This window comes from Hyposmocoma kahamanoa, unplaced genomic scaffold, assembly GCF_003589595.1.
Source record: "Hyposmocoma kahamanoa isolate Upper Pololo Valley unplaced genomic scaffold, ASM358959v1 182, whole genome shotgun sequence".
NCBI classification, from domain to species: Eukaryota; Metazoa; Arthropoda; class Insecta; order Lepidoptera; family Cosmopterigidae; genus Hyposmocoma; species Hyposmocoma kahamanoa.
Window position 1 is genome coordinate 6,972,792 of NW_020653713.1, and position 13,836 is coordinate 6,986,627.

At 44.3% G+C, this 13,836-nt stretch overlaps 1 protein-coding gene across 1 annotated transcript in view; it reads right to left on the reverse strand.

Moving 5' to 3' along the window:
- The window catches only part of LOC113226138 (transmembrane protein KIAA1109), a 38,649-nt gene that overhangs the window by 15,384 nt on the left and 9,429 nt on the right, over nt 1–13,836 (reverse strand). The window contains exons 5-22 of the mRNA XM_026458667.1: nt 13,648–13,793; nt 12,314–13,144; nt 11,402–11,527; nt 10,457–10,583; nt 8,814–8,900; nt 7,714–7,865; nt 7,468–7,648; nt 6,873–7,225; nt 6,463–6,592; nt 5,548–5,802; nt 4,913–5,111; nt 4,557–4,841; nt 3,804–4,305; nt 2,918–3,154; nt 2,722–2,841; nt 1,607–1,856; nt 931–1,172; nt 259–366 (exon numbers count right to left, since the gene is read on the reverse strand). Of these exons, the coding sequence (XP_026314452.1) occupies nt 259–366; nt 931–1,172; nt 1,607–1,856; nt 2,722–2,841; nt 2,918–3,154; nt 3,804–4,305; nt 4,557–4,841; nt 4,913–5,111; nt 5,548–5,802; nt 6,463–6,592; nt 6,873–7,225; nt 7,468–7,648; nt 7,714–7,865; nt 8,814–8,900; nt 10,457–10,583; nt 11,402–11,527; nt 12,314–13,144; nt 13,648–13,793 (4,331 nt within the window). The remainder of the gene's footprint in view (nt 1–258; nt 367–930; nt 1,173–1,606; nt 1,857–2,721; nt 2,842–2,917; nt 3,155–3,803; nt 4,306–4,556; nt 4,842–4,912; nt 5,112–5,547; nt 5,803–6,462; nt 6,593–6,872; nt 7,226–7,467; nt 7,649–7,713; nt 7,866–8,813; nt 8,901–10,456; nt 10,584–11,401; nt 11,528–12,313; nt 13,145–13,647; nt 13,794–13,836) is intronic.

Here is a 13,836-nt window from a genome sequence, read left to right on the forward strand (position 1 = left end):
ACAATATTTGAATTTGAATATTACAAGGAAAAGAATACTGTATTTAATATTTCATATTAAATATTAATTGATATCTACGGCCATTTATATAATATAAACTACTTCCAGACTTTTCTGATTTGATTGCGCCGTCTAAATCTAAGACAGAATTTCGACCTTTTTCAGAGCTACGATATGTAGTACGAATATTAGCAGTCCTCGAATTATTGGTGAGTGGTTGTATTGAAGTCACTCAACGCTCCGTCCCTCTGTACTCACCATGGCGGGCGGATGGTTAAGCGGCAAGCAGATGCCGATGTCGTCCACATTCAGTTGCAAAAACAGCGTGCTCAAGTGCGGCGCTGCGATCTGCGATGTCAACTGCACCTGTTCGTACGTAAATTATTTATAAAGCGTTATTTTTTTAAATACTAACAACCTCGCCGGACTATATTACTAACATCATAACAACAATTTCTGTTCCATGACTTTTAATAATTCATCATATTTTACTTTCTTACACAAATAAATATAATTAAATTTTTATTGAATTGATATTCAATTATTTTTTGTGAAATTACTCCACTAGTTTGTTATAATTATTAACACAAAGATCGAACACTCAGAAAAAATTCCTTCGATCCGGTCGGATTCGAACCGACGTCTTCTTGCATACCGTGCCAGACGCTATACCAACTAAGCCACGGAACGAACCAACGGATCTCACGAATTTTTCTATGTGCTTGCGTCGTGTCTTTGTACTTGGTCTTTCAACGACTTTTTAGTCGTAGCGCCATCTATGAGAAATCTATGACAAATTTATCACCCAGTTAGTACCTTTACAGCTACCAGTCCTGGCGAGAAATGTCGCTATTCACTGTATTAATTAAATTTTTATTGAATTGATATTCAATTATTTTTTGCTGCCCTCGTGTATTCTTACTTACTTACCTTTTCGAATATTTGCTGCGTGGCGGTAAGCACTTCCGAGTTGAGGTTGAGGCGTTTCTCGTTCCAGTACTCGTAGGCGTTTTTGTAGTTGAGCCAGAACAGAATCGCGCGATCGACGGCTACCGGCTGGATGTAGATGAGCGGCCGCTTCAGCGTAATTAGCACCACTTCCTTGTCCTCGGCACCACTTTCTCCTTCGCCCTCCCCTGTCGCCATCTCCTCTTGGAACGCATTGCGCATTGCTGTACATAAAACAGTTTCGATTTCAATGTCAGCGCCATTGCTTACCGCAAGCGTTTCGTGCTCGTTCCCAATCCGAGACTATATAAATCTAGAAAACTCGGCCCCACTTCGGATGTCGCTTGTGCACTAAGTCCTATTCGAATGCGAGAAAATAAGTGTTCGCGCCCTGCGTCTAAGTGTGACGTTATTTCTACTATTCACAATATAAGTTTTGTAAGCCGTTGTCTCGTCTACATCATTGAAGCTTCATCAACAATACGAATATCGCTTGTACACCTAAAGGTAAAATGACACTTCGGACATCTGTGACATTTCGGACCGTCATTTCTAGACGTAGTGTGCAAACGTTCTTACACTACGTATGTGCTGTTTATATTTGAACGCTGGTCGCAAATAGTTAAGAAAAAACACTAAGTAATACGACGATCCTTACAGATTCTGGTCTTGAAGAAAGCGTACTGCTGAAATTCTGGTTCGGCTTCGTCGAACATGGCGTTGCGGATAAGTTGGCCGAGGCAAAGGTTGACATCGACTTGCGCGCGCCCGAAGAGGCGCGTGTCGTGCGGTTGCGCGTGCGCCGGCTGCGGCACGTTCTGCACGCGGTTGGACAGCTCCAACTCCACGGCGCCTGTCTCCAGTCGCACAGCCGAGTTGCTCGGTGTTGTCGCCGTTAGCTGGATGCGCTGTGACACAAGTAATCACCATCTTGTACCCTCATCTTTTATTTTGTTAACACTTTTATTTTACATAACAAACATGTCTATAAAACTTCTGACACGGTCGACACTACGGAAGAAAAAAAAACAAAGGAAGTGCCTTAAGCCTCGATTATACACAAACAAATGATAAACACAACGAAATTTTGATAATTATTGATCATAGTTTCTAATTTAAAAAGATGTAACAAATTCTGGATTGTTTCTGGATATATTTTAAATCGCTGAAAGTACCTTTACTACAAGTTACGATGTTTTGATTTTATATTGAAATTTTATTCCACGCGCTGCCATCTTGCGGCCAGTAGCTGGTCTACGACGAACGATTAACATCTGAATCAATTCGATAAACAGAAAATTGAAAATTATTACAATAAGACTTACCGATGATATAAAATACTACTATGGGTAATATTTTTGTTGCGGCTATAATTTTGGCACTTTTAGGCATTTTATTGCGAATTTAGAGAATTTGCGCAAAAGAATGACACAACCACACCATACAAAGTGAAAATGGCGGATTGAGCTCTAGTACGTCTCTCGATATCTAAATATGTTAGTACGCGTCGTACCCTGTTTTTTTTTTGACGGGGGGGAAATCTTTATGGATACCCCTGAGCCCAGGGAGACTCAGGGGTTATGTGGGGACTCTCCCTCCACACTGGAAGGCCTACCCTACTAAAACCCCCCCGGGTTTCCCTCTCGCCGGTTGAGTCGGCGCCGTGGGATCAGTGAACAACGCGTCGTACCCTAACTAACCACTTCTACTGTATTTATTGTTCTGTGGTCGACACGCAAGGAAAGCGAATTCGCATAACGTGAGCGTATCTACCTTGATGCGGATGAGCAATGAAAACAGCGCCCGGGAGAACGGCGAGGAGGCTTCCTCCTCGCTCCACAGCGGCACCGGCTTCTCACCACCATACACCTTCTGCACGACCTCGTTCACCTCCTGTGCGTACAGTCTGATTTGAATACAATACCTTAGCCGAGATTCCATAAGTAAGAGAAACGAAAATAGCACCGACCTTCATAAAGACCTTCTGCACGAAGACCAAATGGTTTAACAGGTCGGTGGAGAGCGTGTGCTCGAAGAGGCCGATGTCGGCCGTGGCGGCGAGATAGCGGCCGGCGCGCAGCACGGCGCCTTCAACGGCTGCGCCGGCGCCTGGCGCGCCGCCCTCCAGCATGCGCCCCGCCACGTGCACGGCCGGCAGCGCCACCATGGCAGCCGCGGGGATGTTGGCCTCACTCACCTCCGTTACCTGCGCGCGCGCACGTTTATTCCCATGGAAGAAAAAAAACTATGGAAGTGCCTTAAGCCTCAATTACTATCAGAATCGCAGTCGCCAAAACACACACAATCACTATGAAATCTTGATAATGATTTGTAATAGTTTCTAATTTCAAAAAATGTAAAAAATTCTGGACTGTCAATATAATTTAAACTTTACCCTGTTGGCAAATCGTTGAAAATTCAATACGTACTGTTCCAAGTTACGTCTTGATTTTATATTGTTCTTAATTTTATTCATTGTCCTGCCACCTAGCGGCAACAACTGAAAGACTATGTGACGATGAACTATTAACGAATTCCAAAATAATTTTTTTTAAATAAAATAAGTCTTAACGATGATATAAAACACCACCATGGATAATATTACAAGTGCGACTATAATTTTTACACTCCAAAGCAGCAAAACTAAGTCATTTTTTCCTCGATTTTCGAGGTTTTGCGTGAGATAATTAACACGATCATAACGTAGAAAGCGAAAATGGCGGTCTCAAGTACGTGAAACTACACTTACTGTTGGCACATGTACCATGCAAACTAAGCATTTCTACTGTGTTTATTAATCTGTGTGTAATCCCGTCGCGGCAAAGCCGACAGGCCGCACGATCCTTCCAACTGACCTGTAGCTTGGTGACGAAGCTCAGAGAGTGTTGTGGCAGCTCGACGGTGAAATGCGCGCGAGCGCCAGTGACGCCGGAGCTGCTGACGTGCTCCATCTTGTACTGTGCCTGCAGCGATGGCAGCAGCGCCGCAGTCACACTGAGGCTCTGCACGCCGATGGAGAACTGCAGGTGCAGCGGGTCCAGCAGCGGTTCGGCCCGCGCTGTGGAGGCGCGGGGAGGGCGCGGCGCGGGAGGGGGCGACGCCGACGAGTCCTCTTCTGGCGCTGCGGGCGCGGGGGCCGCGCGGGACAAGCGGGACGCCGTACGCGTCACGCCCAGCTCTTGCAGCGTGGACGACAGTTGGCGAGACGAGCGCGTCATCACGCCGTGTAGCGCCACCGGGTGTTGCGGCAGGTCCACACGCACGCCGCCCACGCTCACCAGAACGGCGGCGCCCACGCGCCCTACCTCCCACGAGTGCAGTGCCTGCGATTTGCCCACGCCCACACGCACCACAGTCCTGCACACAAGTCACGTCGTTAGATTATTTCAACTATATTATGATTTCTAAGTTATGATTTCAACATTTCCCCGAGCTCGTGTCCGTCACACACTTTTATCTTTTGATTTTGATTTAAATTTTTCTGTAAATTATATAAAAAACTTATTTTTTCTCATTTCTGTATTTTTTTTGGTAATGTGTGCGAAAATAAGTTTTAAATGGTTAGTCCATTATCTACTCGCTGGCACTACTTTACGAGGTTTACTCACTGGTGGTGCGGGTGCGAGCCCTCGAGCAATACGATAGTGGATCGGCCGAGCGTGCCGGTGAGCGAACATTGGCGGGTCCGCGCGGCCGATAACGACGCCTGCAGCGAGGTGAGCTCGGCTTCTAACTTCAGCCCCGACAGCGAGGCTAGAAGACGCGTGCGGTGGATACGAGCTACTCCCACCACCACCATGCCCCCCACGGTGGCTGTGCCGGCCGGCGCCTCCCGCGACTGCGGCCTTGCGCCTGCGCACGCTCGCTCGCCCAGTTCTGTCGTCACCGAAAACCTGCACACGAGACAAATCAGTGATTCAATGCGAAATCTTCTAATCGAAAAATGAGTAGGACCGAGACCAACCTGTGCGTGATAGTGTCAGCGTCGGGCATGTTGGCGTACAGATTAAGTAGCGAGTACACGGTACGCCAGCAACGTGGTGCCAGCGAGTCGCCACTCGGTCCGACGACGGTGGCGGGTGGTGCCGGAGCAGCGGCCATAGAACGCAGTGCCTCGGCGCCGAACATCGGCGTGTGGGCACCCTCGTTCAACGAGCTGTAGCCTGCAAACATAGACGTGGTGCATTAAGAGTCTATACAACCTCAAATTCTGCATAACAATGAAAGTGTTGAAACAATCATTTTGGAAAAAATATACAGTAAAATTGAGGATATACAAAAATTTTCAGGATAGAAAAAAAACACGAACTTACCTCGAAATTTTACAAAAAAAACCACTGTGTTCAATAGGTACCATATAGTTTAAAAATACATTCTAAAATAAAGCCCCAAGTAAAATCAACCGTATTAGTACGGGAAAAAATTTAATTTATTAAGCTGAGGTAGTATCGACTCTTAACTCTTAATTCGCGGTTACCGCGATTCCGAGACAGACCTATTTCCGATTCTTATGGACGGCCAATTAACTTCCGCAAGTTAAAAGTTAAGCCTCAACTATCAGTAAATTGGATAGAATGAGAGAATCGGGGCAATACGGACCTAGTTTACCCTTAACGCTTTTGCTGGTGGAGCGCAGTTTTTGCGCGAAAGACTGAGGACGCGTACGCGCCACAGGCACCGTCAGTTTTTGCTGGCTGAGGGAGTGCGGCACGTCAGCGCCGCTGCCCACATCCACCTCGGTCACAACCGGGGCTGGTGCCGTGCTCAGCACCTCCCATTTTGACTCCAGGGTAGAATACTGCGTGTCTTTATCAAGAGACGACACACTCACAAGATTTTCTCGGAAGTCTGAAACTAAGACAAAATTATGTTCAGAGTTATGCAATGCAACCGCATCTAAAATAAGTTCCCCGTTGAGAGCATTTGTCTATTCCGAAAAGTTTATTTTGCTTACTTACATGGCGAGCATCCTGGGGAGCTCTTCCAATTTCTACTTACTTATGACACTGAATTAATTACCATAAATTATGAACAAATTTTTAGAATTTAAAAAGGGGTACAATGTACGTATCTAAGCATAGTCCTATAAAACTGTATACACAATGTGACTGTAGTATCGAAACGAGTCTCAATTAAGCAAAAAGTTACAAACTGTAAGTCAATGTAGTTAAAAATACTTAAATAATATAATTACTAACTATTCAACAAAAATTTCGGAAACAATGATCATTCAACATTTTTTTCAATTTAAATATTTTGTTGCACGTCTAATAACTTCTGGTGAGCTCTTTAATATGTATGGAATACGTTTCTTTAAAGTCCTATCTCCATAGTAGTTAGTCACTCTTGGGATTACACATTTACCAAAGGTCATCGACCTTGTATTATAGTTGTTATCAACCATACACAACAAAGAATCACGCACCATTGCACTATTTTTATTCTCTAATGTAATGAATTTTCAATTGATTTCGTACAATATAAAAGCAATTATTGTATCACTTAGATACTCACCTGAAGAGGAAGTATGTTTGTTTTGGCTGTGCGATATTTTGGTCTGGGACCGCAATTCCACCTGTGTGTCCTTTACGTTCTGGTACATGTTGCTGATTTGATGCAGCAGTCGCAGTAGAGGCATGTTTACCTGCGAAGAATTCACAAAAAGTTTATAGAACAATCTGTCACCCATTTAGTTTTAAAGCCGATTTTTTTATCATATGTATTCTGTAGGCAGCAAACAAGCATACGGCGCGCCTGACCGAATGCGGGCATTAGCGGTCCTAAAGGGGCGTTATAGTGTGTTGCCAACCCTTTAATAAGACCCTTCTCAAGCGCTGTAATTACTGTGTAATCCATGCTGTATTACTGTGGGTAAACCCCGACAGCATTTAGCCGATCAACGAAACGAGAGGATTTGTAAGCACCTGCTGAGAGATGAAGCGCACGCTCAGGTTGAATTTGAGCACGGTGGAGATGTGCTTCTTGAGCTGCCCACGTGATATGTAGAGAACGTTGCGACGTTGCACTAGCTCGTCGACGGCCACGTCGGCCACGCGGCGAAGGTCCACGTCCAGCGACACCTTCTCGCAGAGGAAGGCGGCGGCGCCTCCGTCAGCATCAGGTGCCATCCGTGCACGGCCCCGAGCCTCGCGTAGCTCACTCACAACGATGTCGATGCGGAACGAGTCTACCCAAGCCACTAACGACAGCCGCGACCCCAGCGACTCCAAAGCTGGCGGCGTCGGCCCCGGAGGGCCATCCTTGTTCTTCGACTCGCCTGTGAATAGAACGCTATGTGAATTAATTTTACTAATGTATTTATTTTATATGCACACACGCAAGCACGCACGCACGCACGCACACACACACACACACACACACACTACACATTATAGAAGCAAAGTAGGATTACGCAAACGAGCTCGCTGTAGTAATAAAAAATTAATTAGATAATACTTTCTTAACGTACGCCCAATAAATAACCACCGAGAGCCTTTGGATTGAAAAATGGGCGCTCACCTTGAGTTATCTGATTGGGCGAAACGCCGAGCGCTGCGAGGAATGGCTGGAATACGAGGTGTGCGTCAAGCAGCATCAACGACCCCTGCAGTGGGTAGAGGCTGCAGGCGGGCAGCGTCGCCGCCACCGCCAACGGGTTGGGCCGCGGCGTCGGTATGATTGGGCGGCGTGTGTTTGGTTCCTACGCAGGACAGACAGATGAGCGAGGCCAGGACGAAATGGGAAAGGAGAGGAGAGAATACTCACCACTTTGATAGGATCCTGCTTGGCCATCCATTGATAAAGATCCTCGCGTGCACGCTCTGCGGCACGCAGCTGCTCGGTAGAGCCGCTGGCTTGCGGCGATGTCAGAGACGCCTCCGACCCTCCCACCCCTTCCTCACGCAACGCACCGTATCCTGCGCACCCGTATCCGTATTATAGTCTGTCTTTTTTGAAGACTGAGTAAAATGACAGGTCCTTTCGCAAAAGTGTTGCCCGCTTGCGACTAGTGATTGCAGTCGATAAATATTCTATCGATTATCGACTGAATATCACGTTTTTGGAATAAATGGCCGAACTTGTTTAATTTGAATCATCCTCGACCCATTATTCGTCCAACTACTGAGTACAAGTTCATTTGAATTGTCAATTTTTGTAAATTAATACATATATATACTGTATTTTAAAAATATAAAGAGGAGACATACTTTAAAGTTTTTCATTTTAATTCCATATCGATAATCAAATCCGGCTATTCTTGTTAAAATGTATATGAATAAAAATTGATCTCGATATTAGTAGGCCAACTGTCAAAATAAAGAACGCAAGTGCTCAATTAGTAATCATTAGAACGTCGCTTCGAGTATATAACCAAATAGAGAGGAAATAAGAGCTATCCATCGCTAGCAACTCGTCAGGCAAATGGGCCTTATATTACTTTGAATTTTAAATCAATTGACGACACCCGTCAATTGTTTCGAATTCGGGCTGGCCAATCGGGGCGCAGTTGTCCGTAGTGATTTGGCAGGAAAGTTTTCAAACATATTAAATTAAATTACGTCTCCATTTCTAGTTATATATACTCGATGGAATGTCGTAAAATTGGCAATTTAATCATTTTTGGCAAAATTATATATTCTTTCGCAATCTATCGATAAAATTATTAACAGCTATTTACTAAACTATTATCTAAACTATTAAAGCTATTAGCTAAACTATTAGCAGCAACTACATAACTATTTAAAATTTTATGAAAACTGGCAACCCTACAAATGTCATTTTACTCCATCTTCAAAAAAGATAGACTATAGTATCCATCACTGTCGCCTGTGTGTTCTGTTAAAGACGGTGCAGTAGCCACTCACCGGCGGCGTCATCGTGGAAGGGCGATTTATGCGGCGGGAAAGACAGCACAGGGAACGCGAGGCTGCCACGCGGGGCGCCCACTCGATCTAAAAAGTTCATACAAGTTTTATTATACGTAAAAAATTTGTAGGGGGAATGTAATAGTACATTTTGTATTAAGGGCGACAAATAAGGAATTACGAACGAGACTATTAGAAGCCGCAGTCGAAGTCTGAGGGCTTTCGGAGTCGAGGTACGTAATTCCCGTATCGCCCATGAAACATACAATGTTTTTAACCACACTTGTACGAAAATAGTATATTGCATGTAAGCTAACTTGACTGTAATGCCGCAAATAAATCCCTCGGGCCTTATTTCTTCTCATTACAGCCAGAGCCGGTAATGAGAAAAAAAAGCCCTGAGGGTTCTATTTATAGTACAGTTAGTCTGCATGCAATCATGCTATTTACGTGCAAGTGTGATGAAGTAGTGCAATATAATGCATTATACGATGAGAGTGAAACTCGATAGGCGAACATTGACGATATATGACACATCGAAAGCAGCTGAAACTAAATCGATATGATTCAAGTAACACTTAATTCTCGTGATGATAATATGTTTCGTGTTCACTGTGATTGAAAAACCAAATCGATACAACGAAAATGCTAGAGAAAAACAAAAGAGAAAGCGACATTACTACGAACGCGGTTCGCTCAAAAAATAAAATAATAAATGCTGGTGTAAGTAGAGCACGAAGACGAAGACGACAAACTTGGTGAAGTACGCACCGACCGGAGGCGGATGCGCGGTGGGCGGGGAACTCGGGGCGGAGTGCGGTCGCGGGGGGCGAGGGGGGCGCAAGCGCATGGTCGCGGTCGCGGCTGCAGCCGCGAAAATCATTTACTCATTGTTACGAAGTACAAATAAACTTACATAATTTAATTATTTTACCTTCTAGACTGCTCAAAATGCGTTACAGAAAACGAACATAGAATAAGGGCGCGCTCAAATTAGCCGCTGTTAGACGCGCTGCAGTCACGCTCGGTTGCAGTCACGGTTAGTAAGATGTACATATTAATTTTTCAAATTAACCATGATGGATGAAAATTGAATTGAAGAATTTATAGAGAATGTAAAACAACACCCTGCAATATGGGATAGCAGTTCCGCCAGTTATTCCAATCGACTGGATAAAAAAAACGCATGAGAAAATTTGGTCGCACTTCAACAGCGCGACAGTCGTGCGGCTGCAGCGCTTCTAAAATCTGCTATTTTGAACACGCCCTAAGAACAAAATTCAAACATTTCATATTCATGTACGGGTGAAACAGTCCATCTTTTTTTTTATGATTTACATTTTGTTACTTTAACATGCAGAAGTATGCCCGCACGATGTCGTATGATCACGCTTACTGCGGTACTACGCTGATCGATGTATATTTTGCTATAAATGAGTATCATAACTGTCTTTTATTAAAATTGATTTATTTGTACTACAAACATTTACAAGTAGCATCTATTTATTACACCAATACCTTGCATTGTCAACTTACATTTACATACATCCTGCAGTGCAACGTGTGCTATTAGCACAGTTCATTTATAATTCTGCCTCATTTTACTTCTTTTGCTTCTGGAGTCTAGAATTTCCGGAACTCACCTGCGGCATTCTCAGCAGGCTGGTAGTGGTCAGGCATGTGCAGCAGCAGGCAGTTCTCGTCAACTGAGTCCGAGACGCCTTCGCCCGGCTCGCCCCACGTCGGCGCTTCCCCCGTACCGCTCTCCACCTATCGATCAGTACAAGTCGTTACGTATATTTTACAGGGTTTTTTGTAAAATAACTATCTACCTCAAGACTGTACTACTAACATCATAAACATCAACTTTTGTTCCATGACTTTTAATAATTGGTCACATTTTGCTTTCTTAGAAAAATAAAAACATGTAAATAGATCACTAGAAACGGTGATAACTCTGCGCAAAACGCGAGAGTCGTCACACGTTTGAACTTATTACCTTACTACCAAATATGATTTAATAACCCACACACTCAACATAGCCCCGCACTAGGGGAACCCTGTGTCGCGGGTTAATTACACCCAAACTCACAAAAGAAATAAATGTAGGCCATACAAATGTTTCTCCTGGCCCGCAAATCGAACCTGGGATCTCTGCGTGGTAGCCCATCATGATAACCGTTCGGCCACGGAGGCAGTTACAGTATAAGTAATAATAATTAGACAGTACAAAAAAAAAATACAAGTTTATTTTTGGCACATTTATCATGTTTTGTCAAGTTACAGAACAAAAGTTGTTGTTTGATTGTGCGCAAGCACGTTCCTTTTGAATTTGTACTCTTTTTGACGTCGTGTTTTTGTAATAACAAACAACAACAAAACAACTAAATATAGTTGTCATACAAATATAGCTGGAGAAATACGTTCCCAAAAATCCCAAAGGATTCTTTAATTATTTCATCCTTCTCCCTCTGCCTGCAATGATATTATTAGTAATCTAATCCTGCGAGGTTGTTAGTATATTAAAAATGTCCCTGTGTATTATGTGTATATCGTCACAAAACACGAACAGTTCATATAGAGCATACCTCGAGCAGATCAGGCAGTGCGAAGGTAACGTTGAGAGGTTTCAGCACTTTGCTACGATAACCTTGTTCGATCAGAAGAGGCGTATATAAAATATTCTTCCACTGACGGCTCAACACGATCACACCCTGCGAAAATATCGCAAAATTTCAGCATGTAAAGTATAATGTAAAACAAATGTAAAGGAAGCTATAATAATATTAAAATAACAGTAAAAAAGGAACCACAAATATCATACAACTTCATAAAGTTGTAAAATTAAATCTTAGATTTTCAATAAGTAAATGAGTACCTGCATTTTAGGCATTTTGTTTGTGCATAATTTCTTTATATTACGCTTAAAAGAGATTTGCTATATTTATTTAACAATAAAACATTTAGTTATCAGTAATATACATATATAGTATAAATGAATTGTTATACAAATATCATTATGAAATAACTTCTAGCAAGCTTTCTGTATCATCACAAGTGTTACTCTTAAGCTAGCCATTTGATTTGATTTATTCATGGCGAAATAATGCAAAGTAGAATTGAAATGAAAGTAAAGAAATGTGGCAAAGAAGCAGAAGGATCTATGCGAGTATGATGTGCATTTCGACGACTTTCTAGAATAGCGGTTTACGTCAAAATCAGCTAATTCATCAAAAACATTGTTTAAAAACATCTGCAGAGTGTCTAAATGCGAAGCCGATGAATCATATACAAGCCCATGTTGTCACGTGATTAAGTTAATCAATAAAAAGGGCGGTGTCTCATTTACAATAAAAATTAGCTCATACTGACTGCAGCTGTGTCAGAAGACAAAAATGTACTGTTTTGATTTAGGCCACTATTCTTGAAAAGCAGCGAGTTGTGTACGAGAAGAAAAGGTATCGAGTCGTCTGTAGTCCATGGAATATAGTATATTTTACCTGTCGAAGGGTAGACAGTGAAGGCAGGTGGCGGTCGGCGAGATCGGCCTGAACAGCGGCGGCGTCGGCGTGCAACGCATGCCGCAGCAGCGCGGCGCACAGCTGCAACGACGGCTCCTCACGCAGCTGGCGTGCCATTGGCGTGTGTCGGCCGTAGCGGCTTTTGGGTGCGACGTAGTGTGGCGCAAGATCCAGTGCACCCGCCATTAAACTGGCGGCCGTGGCGGTCACGCGTCGCGCGTGGGCGCGGTACAGCGCCACCACACGGATACCGAGCCGGTTGCACGGGTTCATCCACGCGTTGATAGCCGGCGACGCCGTGCTTAGCAGATTCCAGTCTAGCCGGGTGTAATCGATCTTCCTAGTGATAGGCGTGCGTGGAGGTGCGGCAAAGTTGAACCATACCACTTTGAGGTCAAGCGAGCACGACGAAGTGCTACCTGCAGCCGCGCGGCCGGCTCCGTTTGAACCCCCTGCCGCTTCCGCCGTGGGGGGCTGTGGTGGCGGGGCGTCAGCGCTAGGCGTTGGCGGCGCGCCTAGGTTTGGCGTGCCGGGCTTCGAAGAGGAGTCGCGCTTGCGGAACAACTCCTCGAAGCCGGAAGTTCGCGAACGTGAGGTGCGAGTGTCGCGAATCTCGTCGACAGACTTCACGGACTCGCGGCAACTGTCGTTGTCAGCAGGCGCGGCCGGTCGCTCGTCGCCGACCGCCGGCTTGTGCGACTGCGCGTGTTGCGCCACCTTCACACACACGCCTTCCACGCCGCACTCGAACATAATGTACCCTATAGAGTTATCCTTCTGAGCGTCACTCGCACTGCCGCCCGCTGCACCCTGCAAAGTCAGACACGATCTTCCACTCGGCTAGGGCTCATTGGAAACCAGTGTCACAGCCTAGTCATGGCAGTGACTTTAGTTGAATGGGATCCTTTTGCTTATGCCACAACAGCATACATGTCAGTATAGTATTACGTAATGTATAAATAGTACAACTTGTTGTTTAAATGTTTGCTACGCTGTTTTTTGTGTTACTTCTATTTTTATTTATATTAGTTTTTGCTGTGTCTTTTTTCATAATGTGGCGATGCAATAAATGGTTTCTATTTCTAAATTCGGAACGGTGGTGCGTTTAGCGGGACGTTCAAGGTTTGCTTGTACATTGTGTCGCGTCAAACGTATGTCTTGTGTTGGATACATCGAACACAAGACTCAATATCCGCGCAAACTTTGAACGTCCCGCTGAACGCACCACCGTTGCTAATTTATGGCCTAACAGTTACCTAACCGTGGTAAAATCGAAAACTTGGTTTTTTCTACCGATTCTTATAATTACTTACCGTCGAGTCGCTTCCCTTTGCCCCTGGCTCAGCTCGAGTAAATTTGAAGGAAACCTTGGAATGTTGACAAGGTATCCCTGTTATAGTCGCATCCTTCAGTTGTGTCGATTCGTTCCGAATGCGACGCAATTGCCCGTGAACTTTACCTGCAAAATAATAAAAAGAGAAAATGTTTACAAGTTATCACTA